Genomic DNA, 15,708 nt, shown 5'->3' with positions numbered 1-15,708 from the left:
CTCACAAGGTGATTCATTAGCTTTATTTGTGATATTTATTGTGAAAAACTTAGGGGCTCATTCAGATGGGCACTGACACCCGTCCTGCCCACTGAGACGCTGTTTTCTGCATTGGAGCTGCATCCAGCATAAAAAAAAAACGCATGTAATGGTGCGTAAACAATTTGCAGTTCTGTGCATTTAGACATGCATGTGTCTGATAGTGTTTAGAGAAGTATAATTCTCCATCCAGGTCTGTAAAAAAAAAAAAAAAAAAAAAAAAAGCACCAAAAGTGACGTTTTTTGTGCCCGTGTGCATGAGCCCTAAGCATGAGTCCTTTGTGAATTAGGGACTGTATGCTCTAATCAATCAATCTATCTATGTGTATAATATATATATATATATATATATATATGTGTGTGTATGTTTATATTGGCAATGATGTTCCTCGCAGTAACGTAGTAGAGATTTACTGTTGTGACAGCGATGGGTTAATGTGAGACCCAGCCCCCTGTGTGGCTCCTCCCCCTCCTCCTTGCACAGCCTGGCAGCAGAATCAGGAAGGTCTCATTCATTGCAGTGCAGAGACAGGAGAGGCTCCCAGGGGGTCACAGAGGTACAGTAGGAAGGGCGATTGTCGAAGGTTCCTGTTTGTGTGTTCTTTTCTCTTGCTGATGCAGCATTTCTAGTTTTCATTTCTGCATTTTGTGCATATTTTGCATTTCTCCAGCCAAGGGTGTAACTAGGAATCCTGGGGCCCCATAGCCAAATGTTGATGGGGCCCTCCAGCTAATTCTATCTGTAGCAGGTAGTAGCGTCAGCTGTGACAATAGGTGTCATTGACGTTAACCTATAGGGGGGTTGATTTACTAAAACTGCAAAATCCTGGTGCAGCTGTGTAGGGCAGCCAATCAGCTTCTAACTTCAGCATGTTCAATTACGCTTTGACAATTAGCCCCCGTTCACACTGAACGCGGGTTTGAAAATTGTGCGAGTTTAGCTGAACTCGCGCGATTTCAAAGCCGCATTTCAGTGCGAGTTCAGGGGCGATCTGAAAGACATCTATGTGGGTTCATGCACAGATGTCTATTGAAATCGCCCCCCTCGAAGTCCCCAAAAGTACAGCAGGAACTACTTTCGGAAATCAGTGCGGTGCTGCCGCAAAGTCAGCGTCACATCGATTCGTACGTTGCCATTGCCGGCAATAGGCTGCGATTTGACATGTCATATCGCCAGGGCCGTCTTTAATGTTGATTGGACCCTGGGCAAGCCCCCCCGACATACAATTTCGCTCTCCACCTGCTCTGAGACATACAATAAATAGCAGCTAGACTTAAAATCAGTTTACTGTATCAGATCAGGCAGCGATTGAGATTGCGAGGGGTTGCCAGGGGTTACAGTGCATCATTATCGCTTACTGACTGGTTGCTAGAGGTTACACCACACATTACGGCTCACTGATTAGTTGCTAGATGTTACAGCACATGATTTCTGCTTGTTGATTGGTTGCTAGAGATTACTGTACCGTAATACTGCTCACTGATTGGTTGCTAGAGGTTACAGCACATCATCTCCTCACTGCAGGGGGTATGATATACATATGAATGCTGAATTTATTTACATATCTATGCCGCCGCATGCAGCTATTTACATATGAATGCTGCTGGTATTTACATACCAATGTCGGCTATTTACATGTAAACACAGGGTCTGCAGATGATTCAGCTGTACACAACAATAGGGCAGAGCTGGTCAGCATTAGTACCAGCACTTCACACTGAGATATCAGGACACAGCAAGGGACTAAAACTTCAAGAGACAAGGGAATTTAAACTGGTATAGTTGGCAAGTATGAGCCAGCTGCTTTGGGCCCCACAACAATGACAGGGCCCAGAGCAGCTGCCCCTTTTGCCCTGCCTTAAAGACGGCCCTGCTTATCGCATATACTGATGTGAATGGGGGGCTAAAACGTGGAAGCTGATTGGTTTCTATGCAGAGCTGCACCAGATTTTGCACTCTCCAGTTTTAGTAAATCTCCCCCATAGTGTTCCTAAATCAAGATCAGGCAGCAGGAGAGCTGTCAGTACACTAGGGTGTAAGAATGAGCTCCGGCGTGTTCACACAGCTGACGTGCAGAGCCCGCCAGGAAGTCGGCACTGCACTGCGCTAATCACAGACAGTGAGACATTTCCCAATCTCTGCAGCCGCGCATCGGGACAATGTCTCACTGCCCGTGATTAGCGCAGTGCCGACTTCCTGGCGGGCTCTGTACGTGGGCTGTGTTAACACTCCGGAGCTCATCCCTTACTAGGGAGCAATTCTGGGGATACAAGTTATAGTTGTAGCAGTGATGATAAAATATTTTATATGTTACAAGTACTAATTCTCCTGCACACAATTACTCTTTTACCGTAATAACATTTCTTTAGCATTTTTGAAGAACTACAAGCAACAGCCATCCTATCAGGGTTTAGTAGAGGAGCAACTCTGGGGTTTTTGATTGCATTAGGCATACAGAATTATGCTGGCCACACGCAACAATTTTTTGGCCAGGGTCGAAATTCAAGCTGTGGGCGGCCCTGTCTGCCCCCTTCCGAACGACCAACATCCTTCAGTTTGAAAATCTAAGGAGCCATGCCTGAAAATTGTTGGGTGAACAGCGTCTGCATCCAATTAAATGCAACCTCTGTTCAGATATTCTGACCACCAGGGATGCCTGCTTTCAGAATGCAACAGCCAGCAGTGGAAATTTCTCCATCCTCCTATGTTTAGAATGGATGGGGGAATTGATGGACCCCCACGTGTTGCGGAGCTGGCCGAAATTTGAACCATGTATGGGCATACTGTATATACCAAGTTGATCGCTCGATTTGGGGACAACCAGCATGCCGGGTTTTTCCTATCATTATTGCTAGCGACTGCTATAGCCACTAGCAATAATCATTGTCTTCTCCAGGCAGGGACGGCTTCCCCCACTCACCCACGCCCCCCTCACTGGGAGAAGACAATGGCCCAACAGGAGAGATTCCCGCATCAACACCGTCTGTGTTGATGGGGGAATCAAGCGAATTTCAGGTTGCAGGAAAGAGTTTAGCTCCGTGTATGGCCGGCCTAAAGCTGGCCATACACTAGTAAAAAGTACAAACGTTTGTACAGAAATTCTCAGTACATCGATGACATGACAAATGTCATCCAGAAGTACTTCAAAATTTTGTTTGCTTTTAAAATTAGATTTTGAGACAAATGGCCAATTGTACCACACCAGACCAAAAATTATGCATGCAACATTTTTGGCAATTCAACACACATTACTGCATTGGTGCGCATTGAGCTGGGCTGCAATACAGTGGGGAGAACACGTATTTGATACACTGCTGATTTTGCAGGTTTTCCTACTTACAAAGTATGTAGAGGTCTGTCATTTTTATCATAGGTACTCATCAACTGTGAGAGAATGAATCTAAAACAAAAATCCAGAAAATCACATTGTATGATTTTTAAGTAATGAATTTGCATTCTATTCCATGACATAAGTATTTGATACATCAGAAAAGCAGAACTTAATGTTTGGTACAGAAACCTTTGTTTGCAATTACAGAGATCATACGTTTCCTGTAGTTCTTGACAAGGTTTGAACACACTGCAGCAGGTATTTTGGCCCACTGCTCCATACAGACCTTCTCCAGATCCTTCAGGTTTCGGGGCTGTCGCTGGGCAATACGGACTTTCAGCTCCCTCCAAAGATTTTCTATTGGGTTCAGGGTTCAGGTCTGGAGACTGGCTAGGCCACTCCAGGACCTTGAGATGCTTCTTACGGAGCCACACCTTAGTTGCCCTGGCTGTATGTTTTGGGTCGTTGTCATGCTGGAAGACCCAGCCACTACCCATCTTCAATGCTCTTACTGGGAGAAGGAGGTTGTTGGCCAAGATCTTGCGATACATGGCCCCATCCATCCTCCCCTCAATATGGTGCAGTCATCCTGTCCCCTTTGCAGAAAAGCAGCCCCAAAGAATGATGTTTCCACCTCCATGCTTCATGGTTGGGATGGTGTTCTTGGGGTTGCACTCATCCTTCTTCTTCCTCCAAACACTGAGAGTGGAGTTTAGACCAAAAAGCTCCATTTTTGTCTCATCAGACCACATGACCTTCTCCCATTCCTCCTCTGGATCATCCAGATGGTCATTGGCAAAATTCAGACGGGCCTGGACATGTGTTGGCTTGAGCAGGGGGACCTTGCGTGCGCTTCAGGATTTTAATCCATGACCGCGTAGTGTGTTACTAATGGTTTTCTTTGAGACTGTGGTCCCAGCACTCTTCAGGTCAGGTTGACCAGGTCCTGCCATGTAGTTCTGGGCTGATCCCTCACCTTCCTTATGATCATTGATGCCCCACGAGGTGAGATCTTGCATGGAGCCCCAGACCGAGGGAGATTAACATCATCTTTAACTTATTCCATTTTCTAATAATTGCACCAACAGTTGTTGCCTTCTCACCAAGCTGCTTGCCTATTGTCCTGTAGCCCGTCCCAGCCTTGTGCAGGTCTACAATTTTATCCCTGATGTCCTTACACAGCTCTCTGGTCTTGGCCATTGTGGAGAGGTTGGAGTCTGTTTGAGTGTGTGGACAGGTGTCTTTTATACAGGTAACGAGTTCAAACAGGTGCAGTTAATACAAGTAATGAGTGGAGAAGAGGAGGGCTTCTTAAAGAAAAAATAACAGGTCTGTGAGAGCCGGAATTCTTACTGGTTGGTAGGTGATCAAATACTTATGTCATGCAATAAAATGCAAATTAATTATTTAAAATCATACAATGTGATTATCTGGATTTTTGTTTTAGATTCCGTCTCTCACAGTTGAAGCGTACTTATGATAAAAATTACAGATCTCTACATGCTTTGTAAGTAGCTAAACCTGCATAACTGTATAACTTAAGGCAAAACTGGATTAAGCGGTGATGGATTAGAATGCCTATTAGGTTTTTATTGCTGTCTGTGCCCCCGAGAGTCATCCTCTCTTTGCCCTGTTTTACCATTAGCATTGAAAGTAAAAGAATATCCTAAATTTTGGATTGACATCAGAACACTAATAGAGGGGAAATCTTCCAATGCGGATAAGCAGTGTTCCTCTGTTCTAAATAGGCCTTTTAATCAAATCTTCTCCTTATGTGTACAGGTCATCATGAAGGGATTATACTATCAATTATCTGCTGTGCAAGATGAAGAGAAGTTCATATTTCAAGAAAAGGTAATTTTTTATTTATTTTTTTTTATTTTTTTGATTTCAGCCATAACCAATTACTCTGCCCAATCTGTCCAAAAAAAGTTTTATGATGCTCATGGCATCCAAAGTTAACGTCTCCTAAGAGAAATACAGGGGTTACCATTGCTGACCTAGCTGTGACAAATGTCCTTGGTTTGGTCACGTGACATTATGGGTCTTCCTCCTCCTCCTATTCCATCACCAGTGGGAGGGTCCTGAAAGCTTCATATAGCGGCACAACATAATTATGTGGTGCCACTCTCTGCAGCATTATCCTGTAAGCCCAGGAATGACATACCGGGTTCTTGATGTCCTGGGCTGAAGGTATATGGGTTGAATGACCGTGGGCATCATTCAATTTGGAAAACTGGCTCTACCTTGTGTCATGGGGGGGCAGCTCTGGACTGAAGGCGAGTATTGCAGTAAACACCGGAGTCGGGTTTTAGACGCATTATATTTCAGTTTTTTTTTTATCTGTATTATTTTTAGACTTTGACTTTGTCTAGGCACTATTTTTTTGTTTGTTAAACTGTTTTGGTGTTCTGTGACCTGTTTTATTCACCAGTAGAATTCTTTAATTTTGACTTTGGGCACCGTTTTTTATTTTTTTTATTTTTTATTAAACTGGGTTTGGCTTTTAATTTCATTACTTTCCTATGTCCTGGGATCTGTTCTGTTTATCTGTTCATTATTTTATTATTTATTTTATTCAGGAACCAGGCTCTCCTCCCAGTGATTATCACGTGAAGCTGCAAGTGAAAGCTTGTGCCTTGAGTCCGATTAATACAAAGGTAACTACTTGGAAGTGAAATAGTCAGTTTATCTTAAGACGAGAGTTCAGTTTGGCACAAATGTTAGTAGGTTGAATACCTGAATCATCCATAGAAGAGTTATGTCTCTTGGAAAATCTGGTGTTATGACCTGTACCTGTGTTCCCAGCTCCGCCCACCTACTAAGCAGCAGGCAGTGATTTGCTACTCGGGCTTCTGCCTCATGAAAATCCCACATCTCAATGCAGCTCAGACCCAGAAGCATTGCGTAAAGTGTTGGGCCATCGTTAACTGGAGGTAGCCTGGTCCCGCCTCCAGTTGTTTGAGGAGTCTAATGCTGGGTTCACACATGTGCCGTGCAAATTGAAGCTCCGTTTTCAAACTAATTGACAAAGTAGTTGTTCAGCGTTTCACGTCAGTTTTTGATCAGGATCAGGTCAGGTCTACATCAGGATCAGGTCAGGATTATATCCTGTTCACAGCGGAATGCATCTGCGAATCAGATGCGTTCCCATAGAAGATAATGTGCTTGCAATTCGCACCACAATGCCCAGAAAACGCACACTTTTTTGGGCAATGCGGGGTGCGAATGCAACGCACAAATGTGAACCAGCCTCATTCAAATGAACATATTTTAAAATCTTATGCAAATTGGATGCGGTTAAAACCGCATCCAATTCGCATTAGTGTGAACTGGGCCTAAAGCCTCATTCACACGCTTAGATTTTCGGACGACCAAACGTCCGTTTTTGTGGTATACTGGTCTCATGTCAAAAGTGAAGAGGTTATTCACAATACAAAAATATTAGTACGACGAAATACAACGTCAGAAGTGATGTAATGTGTTGAATAGTTTTGTGTGTATTCTTCCGTTTCTGGGCATGTGTAGTCTTGCTCTTACCATTTTTTTTTCATACGAAAACCGTACTAATGAAGCGAAAATTGGACGAGTTCACATCCGGCAAAAATGTCAAAGTCTGCACATCCAGCTTTTGTCTGATGACAAAGTGAAATCGGCTGTTGAAAGCACCGTACTAATGATCCGAAAATCGGCTGACAGCTCGTACAAATTTTTCCAACTGATTTTCGTATCGTGTGTACAGGCCTTTTATTGTTACTTTGACATAGGGTATGACAGAGGTGACCATGTTTATTTAGAATGGTTTTCCTTAAAGTGGTTGTAAACCTCAGAAATGAAATATGAACAAAGCATATCCCTCTATAGTGTGTACTTGTCGCAATTAAGAGCACTAAGTGTCGCTTCTGTCTGCTGCTTCTTTCCTCTGCTATCAGCATGAATCACTTGTGACAAGTTTCCTGAAAAAAAGTGACAAGGGAGGCACTTCCAGCTGATAGACTCAGCTCTGTGCCTGTGTGCTGTGTAAAGGGCGGTATGTCCCTTCCCTACCATGAGCTCTCGGAGCTCTCCTCACTGAGCTCTGCAAAGTTTGACTTCAGCTCTCTGCCCCCTTTTTTCTGAATGCTCAGACAAACTTTAAAAATTCAGGACTTTGAATAGATGTAGAGAAGAGGACTGAAGATAAACATGTACAACTTATGTAGGAGGATTTGTTTCATCTCTATCACCTGAGACAAGTCACTTCATTGGGTGTATGTAAAAGTTTACAACCACTTTAAAACTTGAAAAGCTATGCTTTCCTGTCATCTGACCCCTTGCAACTCCATAGCTAAAAATAAGATCCTTCAATTACATAGCAGGATTTGGACAATGGTTAAAGTAGAACTAAATCCACCAAAGGAATGCCTTGAATAACTGTTATGCCGCGTACAGACGATTGGACATTCCGACAACAAAATCCTGGATTTTATTTCCGATGGATGTTGGCTCAAACTTGAGTTGCATACACACAGTCGCACAAATGTTGTTGGAAATTCCAATCGCCAAGAACGAGGTGACGTACAACACATACGACGAGCTGAGAAAAATGAAGTTCAATAGCCAGTGCGGCTCTTCTGCTTGATTCCGAGCATGGAATAGAGTGGAATTTTGTGCGTCGGAATTGTGTACACACGATCGGAATTAAAATCCAGAATTTGACATCCAGACAACAGATTTTGTTGTCGGAAATTCCGACAACAAATGTCCAATGGAGCCTACACACAGTCGGAATTTCCGACAACAAGCTCACATCGAAAATTTGTTGTCGGAAAATCCGATCGTGTGTACGCAGCATTAGAGTCACTACTATGTCATTTCTCAACCGAACTGTTAAGCCATCAAATGTTAATTTCCTCTGCAAAATGGTCAGACCTCAAAACCATATTCTGTTATGCCGCGTACACATGACCGGACTTTCTGGGAAACTAGGTCCGACATTCTTCTCTGGGAAACTAGGTCCGACTACCGCCGGACTTTCTGAATGGACGGACTTGCCTACACACGACCGGACTTTCCGGCTGACTAGGTCCGCCGGTCTTCCTGACGGACTTTCACCGGAGTTACGGCGGACTTTCAGAATGAACGGACTTGCCCACACACGGACAAGTCCATTCATTTTGAACGTGACTCGGGTACGACGGGACTAGAAAAGGAAGTCAATCTTGGTGAGATTGACACCTTGCAAGCCCCGTTGCAGAGCATACCAGGCCCTTAGGTCTGGTATGGATTTTAAGGGGAACCCCCTACCCTGAAAAAACAGGGTGGGGCCCCCCCAAATCCATACCAGACCCTGATCTGAGCACGCAGCCCGGCCGGTCAGGAAAGGGGGTGGGGACGAGCAAGCGCCCCCCCCCTGAACCGTACCAGGCCGCATGCCCTCAACATGGGGGGGTGGGTACTTTGTTGATGAGGACAAGGGCGGGGGGCTTATCGGAATCCGGGAGCCCCCTTTAATAAGGAGGCCCCCAGATCCCGACCCCCCCCACCCTATGTGAATGAGTATGGGGTACATGGTACCCCCACCCATTCACCCGGGGGAAAAAGTGTCAAGAAAAAAACACTACACAGATTTTTAAAGTAATTTATTAGACAGCTACGGGGGTCTTCTTTTCTGACTTCGGGGGTCCCTCCGGCCTCTTCTCCCGGCATCCGGTTGGTTCTTCACCGCTCTCTCTGGCCTCTGCTCCCGGTGTTCTAGTTCTTCTGCCGGCTCCTCCGCTATCTTCATGCCGCTCTTTTGTTAGCGGTGGCCCAGACTTCTGCCTTCTTGCCTTCTTGTCTTCTTCTCTTCTTGTCTTCTTCTCTTCTTCCCATGTTGACACGATGCTCTCTCCGGCTGGAATGCTCTCTGAGTGCTCCGATGTGACTTATATAGGCGGTGACCCCGCCCCCTTATGCCGTCACAGTCCCTGGGCATACTGGGACTGTGGCGGTTTAGGGGGCGTGGTCACCGGGTGATGTTGACCGCGCCCCCTAAAACGTCACAGTACCAGCATGCCCAGGGACTGTGATGGCATAAGGGGGCGGGGTCACATAGGAGCGCTCAGAGAGCATTCCAGCCAGAGAGAGCGTCGTGTCAACATGGGAAGAAGACAAGAAGAAAAGAAGGCAGAAGTCCGGGCCACCGCTAGCAAAAGAGTGGCATGAAGATAGCGGAGGGGCCGGCAGAAGAACTAGAACACCGGGAGCAGAGGCCAGAGAGAGCGGGGAAGAACCAACCGGATGCCTGGAGAAGAGGCCAGAGGGACCCCCGAAGTCGGAAGACGACCCCCGGAGCTGTCTAATTGCTTTAAAAACCCGTGTAGTGTTTTTTTTCTTGACACTTTTTCCCCCAGGTGAATGGGTAGGTGTACCATGTACCCCATACTCATTCACATAGGGTGGGGGGTCGGGATCTGGGGGCCCCCTTATTAAAGGGGGCTCCCAGATTCCGATAAGCCCCCCCGCCCGCAGACCCCGACAACCAACAGCCAGGGTTGTCGGGAAGAGGCCCTTGTCCTCATCAACATGGGGACAAGGTGCTTTGGGGTGGCAGGGGCTGCAGGGCGCCCTCTCCCCCAAAGTACCCACCCCCCCATGTTGAGGGCATGCGGCCTGGTACAGTTCAGGAGGGGGGGCGCTCGCTCAACCCCACCCCCTTTCTGACCGGCCGGGCTGCGTGCTCGGATCGGGGTCTGGTATGGATTTTGGGGGGGACCCCATGCCGGCGTAGGGAGTTCCCCTTAAAATCCATACCAGACCTAAGGGCCTGGTATGCCCCGCGCTCGCCGCAATAGGAAAATTTGTTTTTCCTATTGCAGCGAGCGTGAGATGCAGTACCCTGCCCTTGTGTCGTATCTGGTCCGTCGGACCAGCATACAGGCGAACGGGCTTTCCGTCAGGAACTGAGTCCGGCGGAGTTACGACGTAAAGATTTGAAGCAGGCTTCAAATCTAAAGTACTTCGGATTTCCGACCGAAACGGTCCGTCGGAAGTTCAATGCAGACCACACACGGTCGGATTGTCCGCCGGATTTGGTCCGTCAGCATCCGTTGGACCAGTCCGGTCAAAAAGTCCGACCGTGTGTACGCGGCATTAGTGTCTCAAATTAACATACATGTGTTTTTTGCTTTCTTTGCTATTTTCCAAGTCCTGTTTTGTTGACCAATAAAATTTGTAGCAAATGTTTATGTTTCATGTGTTTTGTTAATAATTTGTTTTGCAGATGCATGCTCAATCCAAGTAATGCATTACCCCCCCCCTAAACAATTTTCATGCAACAGATTTCCCAGCTGCAGCTTAACTAGGCTGATTGGCATGGCAAAACAAAAAAAAAGTGTGATTTGTCTAAAAGCTACTTTCCTGGTGCCTTCTTGGTAGCATATGCATGCGTATTCTGCCATGGATAGGCACCACGAAAGGAAAATTACAGAGCGGTAAGTATTGCATTTTCCATTTTAGCACAGTGGTTCTCAGCCTCAGTCCTCAAGTACCCCCGACAGGACATGTTTTGGGAATTTATCTTGCCTAAATAGCTGTCCAAAATACCAAGCCATTGACTCTGATTTAAAGCACCTGTGCAAGATGAAGGAAAACCTGCAAACATGGCCTATTGGGGGTGCTTGAGGACATGGTTGAGAAGCACTTATTTAGAGTACTGAGCTAAAATCTAGCTCAAGACAATCCTATTCTAATTGTGGGCATTTGAGGGAAACCAAGTGAGTGTTAGAACCCCTGCTTGTCTTTTAGGTTGGGCTTTGTGTCCCTTTTCTGAAAATTGGCGTCACTTCCTGTCACATAGCCAAACAGAAAGTGAGGGTAAAACCCTACCAATGTCTTTCCTTGGGGACACACAGGTCAATCTAACTAGGGTCCCCATTAGGCAAATTGCACTCTAGCACTTTGTTGTGTACACCCCAAATTATTAGGTATTTTGGGGTTTATTAAAGGCAAATCCACTCTGCAATACAAGTATACTCTCTGTAAATCTGAGGGGAAGCACTGGTGATTTTATCATCCAATCATGTAGAAGCAAAGATGCTGTTTTTTTATTTTCCTTGCATGTCCCCCTCGGATCTCCAGCAACTGCACTTCCAAGTGCACTTGTAGTGCAAAGTGGATTTGCCTTGTATAAATAAACCCCAAAGTCCAAGATACCTAATAAATTGGGGTGTACACGGCAAAATGCTAGAGTGCAATTTCCCTAATGGGGAAACTATTTAGATTGACCTGTGTGTCCCCGAAGAAAGACATTGGTAGGGTTTTACCCTCACTTCCTGTTTGGCTATGTGACAGGAAGTGACAAAATTTGAAGGAGAAACTGACAAAATTTGGGAGGTGTCTTCACTCTATCCGGGGGGATGCAGACATCCCCAAAAACTGACAAGACTTCTAATCCATCTGCACTCTATCCCCAAGCAAAAATAAGAAAGGATTTAATTTAGTTTAACTTTGCAAAGACACATTCCTTCAATTGTGATGCATGCCAATGGCCCATTTAACCCTTGTTTAATAGAAAACACCAGTTGCCTTTCACTAGAAACATTTGTTAGTCCAGTCCTGGAAATCTGCATCTGCTGTACTATTAATTTCCATAAAAATTGGGTTCCTGCAGCTAGTTGCGCGACCGCTGTGTGCACAGAGGTATGTACCCGTGGAGCATATCTGGTTCCCGGAAGCGGTGGCCAGCACACAGGAATTACATCACACCCCTCCAGGAAGTTGCTTGTACTGCTGTTAATTTCTTCCCACCGCCATGCCCCGCTCACTGTTCTCTGAGGACAAGATGATCCTTATTTGCAAATTTAAGATAACTTTTTATTCATATTAACATGGGGTGGTGTTTGTGTGGGTCATGTGTATGTCCAAATTATTTGGCCTCAAACACACCTACTTCCTGTGTACAGATTCACTTCCGGGCCAATGTATATTGTGTGTGTGTATGTATGTATATATATATATATATATATATATATATATATATATATATATATATATATATATATATATATATATATATATATATATATATAGCATAATAATGGTCTAGCACAGGGGTCTTCAAACTAAGGCCCTCCAGTTGTTCAGGAACTACAATTCCCATCATGCCTAGTCATGTCTGTGAATGTCAGAGTTTTACAATGCCTCATGGGATGTGCAGTTCTGCAACAGCTGGAGAGCCGTAGTTTGAAGATTCCTGATCACTCTAGGACGTCTTGAAAAAAGGTGTCTTTTTTTCATGTGCCTTGTATAATGCCCAAGGAATATCATTAGGAATACACAAGCGGGTCATGGCTCATCTACATTCCAAATTTGGCACTTAAGATGGTCATGCACTATGCAATCTGATTGGCCAATCTCTGTACAACTCGATATTTAGGCAAAATAGGTAATAGGAAGATGCACTTGAACAATTAATTCAAAACATAGGAAATAAAACTCTTGCACTAAATCTAATTTATTTCAGATATAACTGATTGCAGTGTATGGTCACCTTTTAAAGATCAAAATCTGAAAATATTAATTTATTAGGCTTAGAAACACTTCTCTGTTTTTTGTTATGTATTGAAAGATTTGGGTAAAAAAAGAAAAAAACACATTTCAAAGATATAGTTGAAGTATGTTTTGCATAATAACCTCTCGATTTTGTGGCTCCCATGGTGCTCTATAGATAAGTTAAGACACCTGAAGGATCCTGCAAATTATTTCTTCTGTTGGTTTAACCACTTCTGGACCGCCACACGCCGATATACGTCCTTACTTTGAAGTGGGTCATCGCATTTAGCTGCCATAACCCCAGTATCCTCTTGTTCGTCCGGCGGTCCGCTTTCCGATAAGAGTAGTGTCTGCGGCGGATTTGCTTACAGGAGCTGTCGGCAGCGGCAGATGCGATCGGATCTTCGCCCTTGCTGGGCATGGAGACGAGTGAGGGGGAAGATGGCCCCCACCCGTCTCCATTCCATTGCAGGGCGGAAGCGACGTCAAAACGTCACTTCCGCCCATAGATCTTAGAGGGCCATTTTTTTTTTTTTATTGCATTTTAGTCTTTTTGACCCCAGATCTCATATTTAAGAGGTCCTGTCATGCTTTTTTTTTATTACATGGGATATTTACATTCCTTGTGATAGGAATAAAAGTGACAGTAAATGCGCTCCGCCCTGCCGAGCTTGCGTGCAGAAGCGAACGCATACGTGAGTAGAGCCTGCATATGAAAACGGTGTTCAAATGATACATGTGAGGTATCACCGTGATCAGTAGAGCAAGAGCAATAATTCTAGCCCTAGACCTCCTCTGTAACTTAAAACATGCAACCTGTAGAATTTTTTTAAATGTCGCCTATGGAGATTCTTAAGGGTAAAAGTTTGTCACCATTTCACGAGCGGGCGCAAGTTTGAAGTGTGACATGTTGAGTATCAATTTACTCGGCGTAACATTGTCTTTCACAATATAAAAAAAAATTGGGCTAACTTTACTGTTGTCTTATTTTTTAATTCAAAAAAGTGTATTTTTAAAAAAAAAAGTGCGCTTGTAAGACTGCTCCGCAAATACGGTGAGACAGAAAGAATTGCAACGACCACCATTTTATTCTCTAGGGTGTTAGAAAAAAAAATGTATATTGTTTGGAGGTTCTAAGTAATTTTCTAGCAAAAAAAAATGTTTTTAACTTGTAAACAACACATCTCAAAAAGAGGCTTGGTCCTTAAGTGGTTAATACAGATTCACTATAATATTAGTGCATTATATCGTACATAGAGTGTGGACTTCAAAACTTCTTCTTTTGTCTCCATATTAGCTTATTTCAAAATTGTATCCAGAGCGAGAGTTTGTAGCAGTAGGAAGAGAAATAGCTGGCCTTATCCTAGAAGGTGAGCAATGACAGACACATAACATGGATATTATAATTATTTTGTCATTTTAAATTGAATTTTAGAGTCAAATATATTTTTATTAAGTTTGCAAGGTTATACAGAGCCATTTAACATTGGCAAAACATAGTATATAACGATTAGCATGGTTGGAAATAATTTGTCTGTACACAAACATGTAAGTACAGGGGGTGGGGTATATAAGAATAAATGTACACCAGTTCGGTTCAGATTCAATCCTATAAATAACATTTATACCATGCTATAATACAACGACTGTTCATTAATTTCAACGTTTGCTACTTGTGTCATTAACGATATGGGGAGGAGAGAGTATTGGAAAGAAGAGAGAGAGAGAGGAGAAGAGGAGAGGAAGGAGGGTAGAGGAAAGGTAAGGGTAGGGGGTTCAGGTCAGGTTGGCAGGCCCTGGGGCAACACAATGGGAGCTCTGGGTTGAATTTATTCAATCAGGAGGTTTTTAGCAGATTTTTCAAAGCATTGGAGGTGGCGTAATCAATCCATATTAGCCACATGGTTTGAAATTTATCATAAGTGTCATTATCTGTGGCAATCATCTCCTCCATTCGCATGATATCGTTGACAATGGAGACCCAAGAGGATAGTGGGGGGGTAGTGGTAGTTTTCCAGTAAAGTGGAATGAGTTGTCTAGCAGCAGAGAGGAAAAAACGAAGTAGGGATCGTTTCTGGGAGGGTATTGAACCCGGTAACATAGACAATAGCGCCGTTTCTGGTGTGGGCGTTGTGGGTTTATCATAGAGGCTACTGTATACGGCAAAAACCTGTGACCAGAATGGTTGGATGGCGTTGCAATTCCACCATATGTGGAGATAATTCCCCTCCGGATCTCCACATCTCCAACAGGTCGTGGCAGTAGAGGGAAAAATATTGTGTAACGATTGGGGGTCTCTGTACCATCGCGCCAGGAGCTTAAAATTCTTCTCTTGTATATGGCAAGAGATGGAGGACTTGTGTGTGAAGTGAAAAGACTTATGCCAGTCATCTGGAGAAAAATCCTTGCCTAGGTCTGAGGCCCATCTCCTCGTGTAAGGTGGCAGTTGTTCGTGGATCAGTGAGTGTAATAATTTGTAGGTGGTGGATAGTAGATGTCTGGGAGTTTCCGAGAGAGAGCACAGCCGCTCGTAGTCTGTTAGAGGTCTATGGGTGTGGGTAGAGGAGAACAGGTCAGAGCAAAAGGAGGAGATGCGAAAGGCTGTGAGCCAATTACCACTATCTCCCGGGAGAATCGGTGCGCCTGTGCTGGGGTGTATGAATGAGTTGGCTGTTGGCCAGGTGTCCCGTGAGTATGGGCCCACTAGATTAGAGCCCATGCCCTGGGGAAGGTCTGGATGATCAAAGAGTGAAGTAAGTGGTGAGGGATCAGTAGATAGTATTGGTAATAATCCTTTTCTGTACCACAGGTGTAATGCTGCAGT

The 15,708-nt window shown here is 44.4% G+C and overlaps 1 protein-coding gene across 1 annotated transcript in view; it reads left to right on the top strand.

Annotated features, from left to right (window-relative positions):
* Positions 1-479: 479 nt before the first annotated feature.
* CRYZL1 (crystallin zeta like 1) overlaps positions 480-15,708 on the top strand; it is a 61,647-nt gene continuing 46,418 nt past the window's right edge. The window contains exons 1-4 of the mRNA XM_073617161.1: positions 480-596; positions 5,154-5,225; positions 5,954-6,031; positions 14,182-14,254. Of these exons, the coding sequence (XP_073473262.1) occupies positions 5,160-5,225; positions 5,954-6,031; positions 14,182-14,254 (217 nt within the window). The 5' untranslated portion in view covers positions 480-596; positions 5,154-5,159. The remainder of the gene's footprint in view (positions 597-5,153; positions 5,226-5,953; positions 6,032-14,181; positions 14,255-15,708) is intronic.

The sequence above is a fragment of the Aquarana catesbeiana genome, linkage group LG02 (assembly GCF_042186555.1).
Source record: "Aquarana catesbeiana isolate 2022-GZ linkage group LG02, ASM4218655v1, whole genome shotgun sequence".
In the NCBI taxonomy this organism is placed as follows: domain Eukaryota; kingdom Metazoa; phylum Chordata; class Amphibia; order Anura; family Ranidae; genus Aquarana; species Aquarana catesbeiana.
This window is presented reverse-complemented; position numbering and strand designations above follow the sequence as displayed.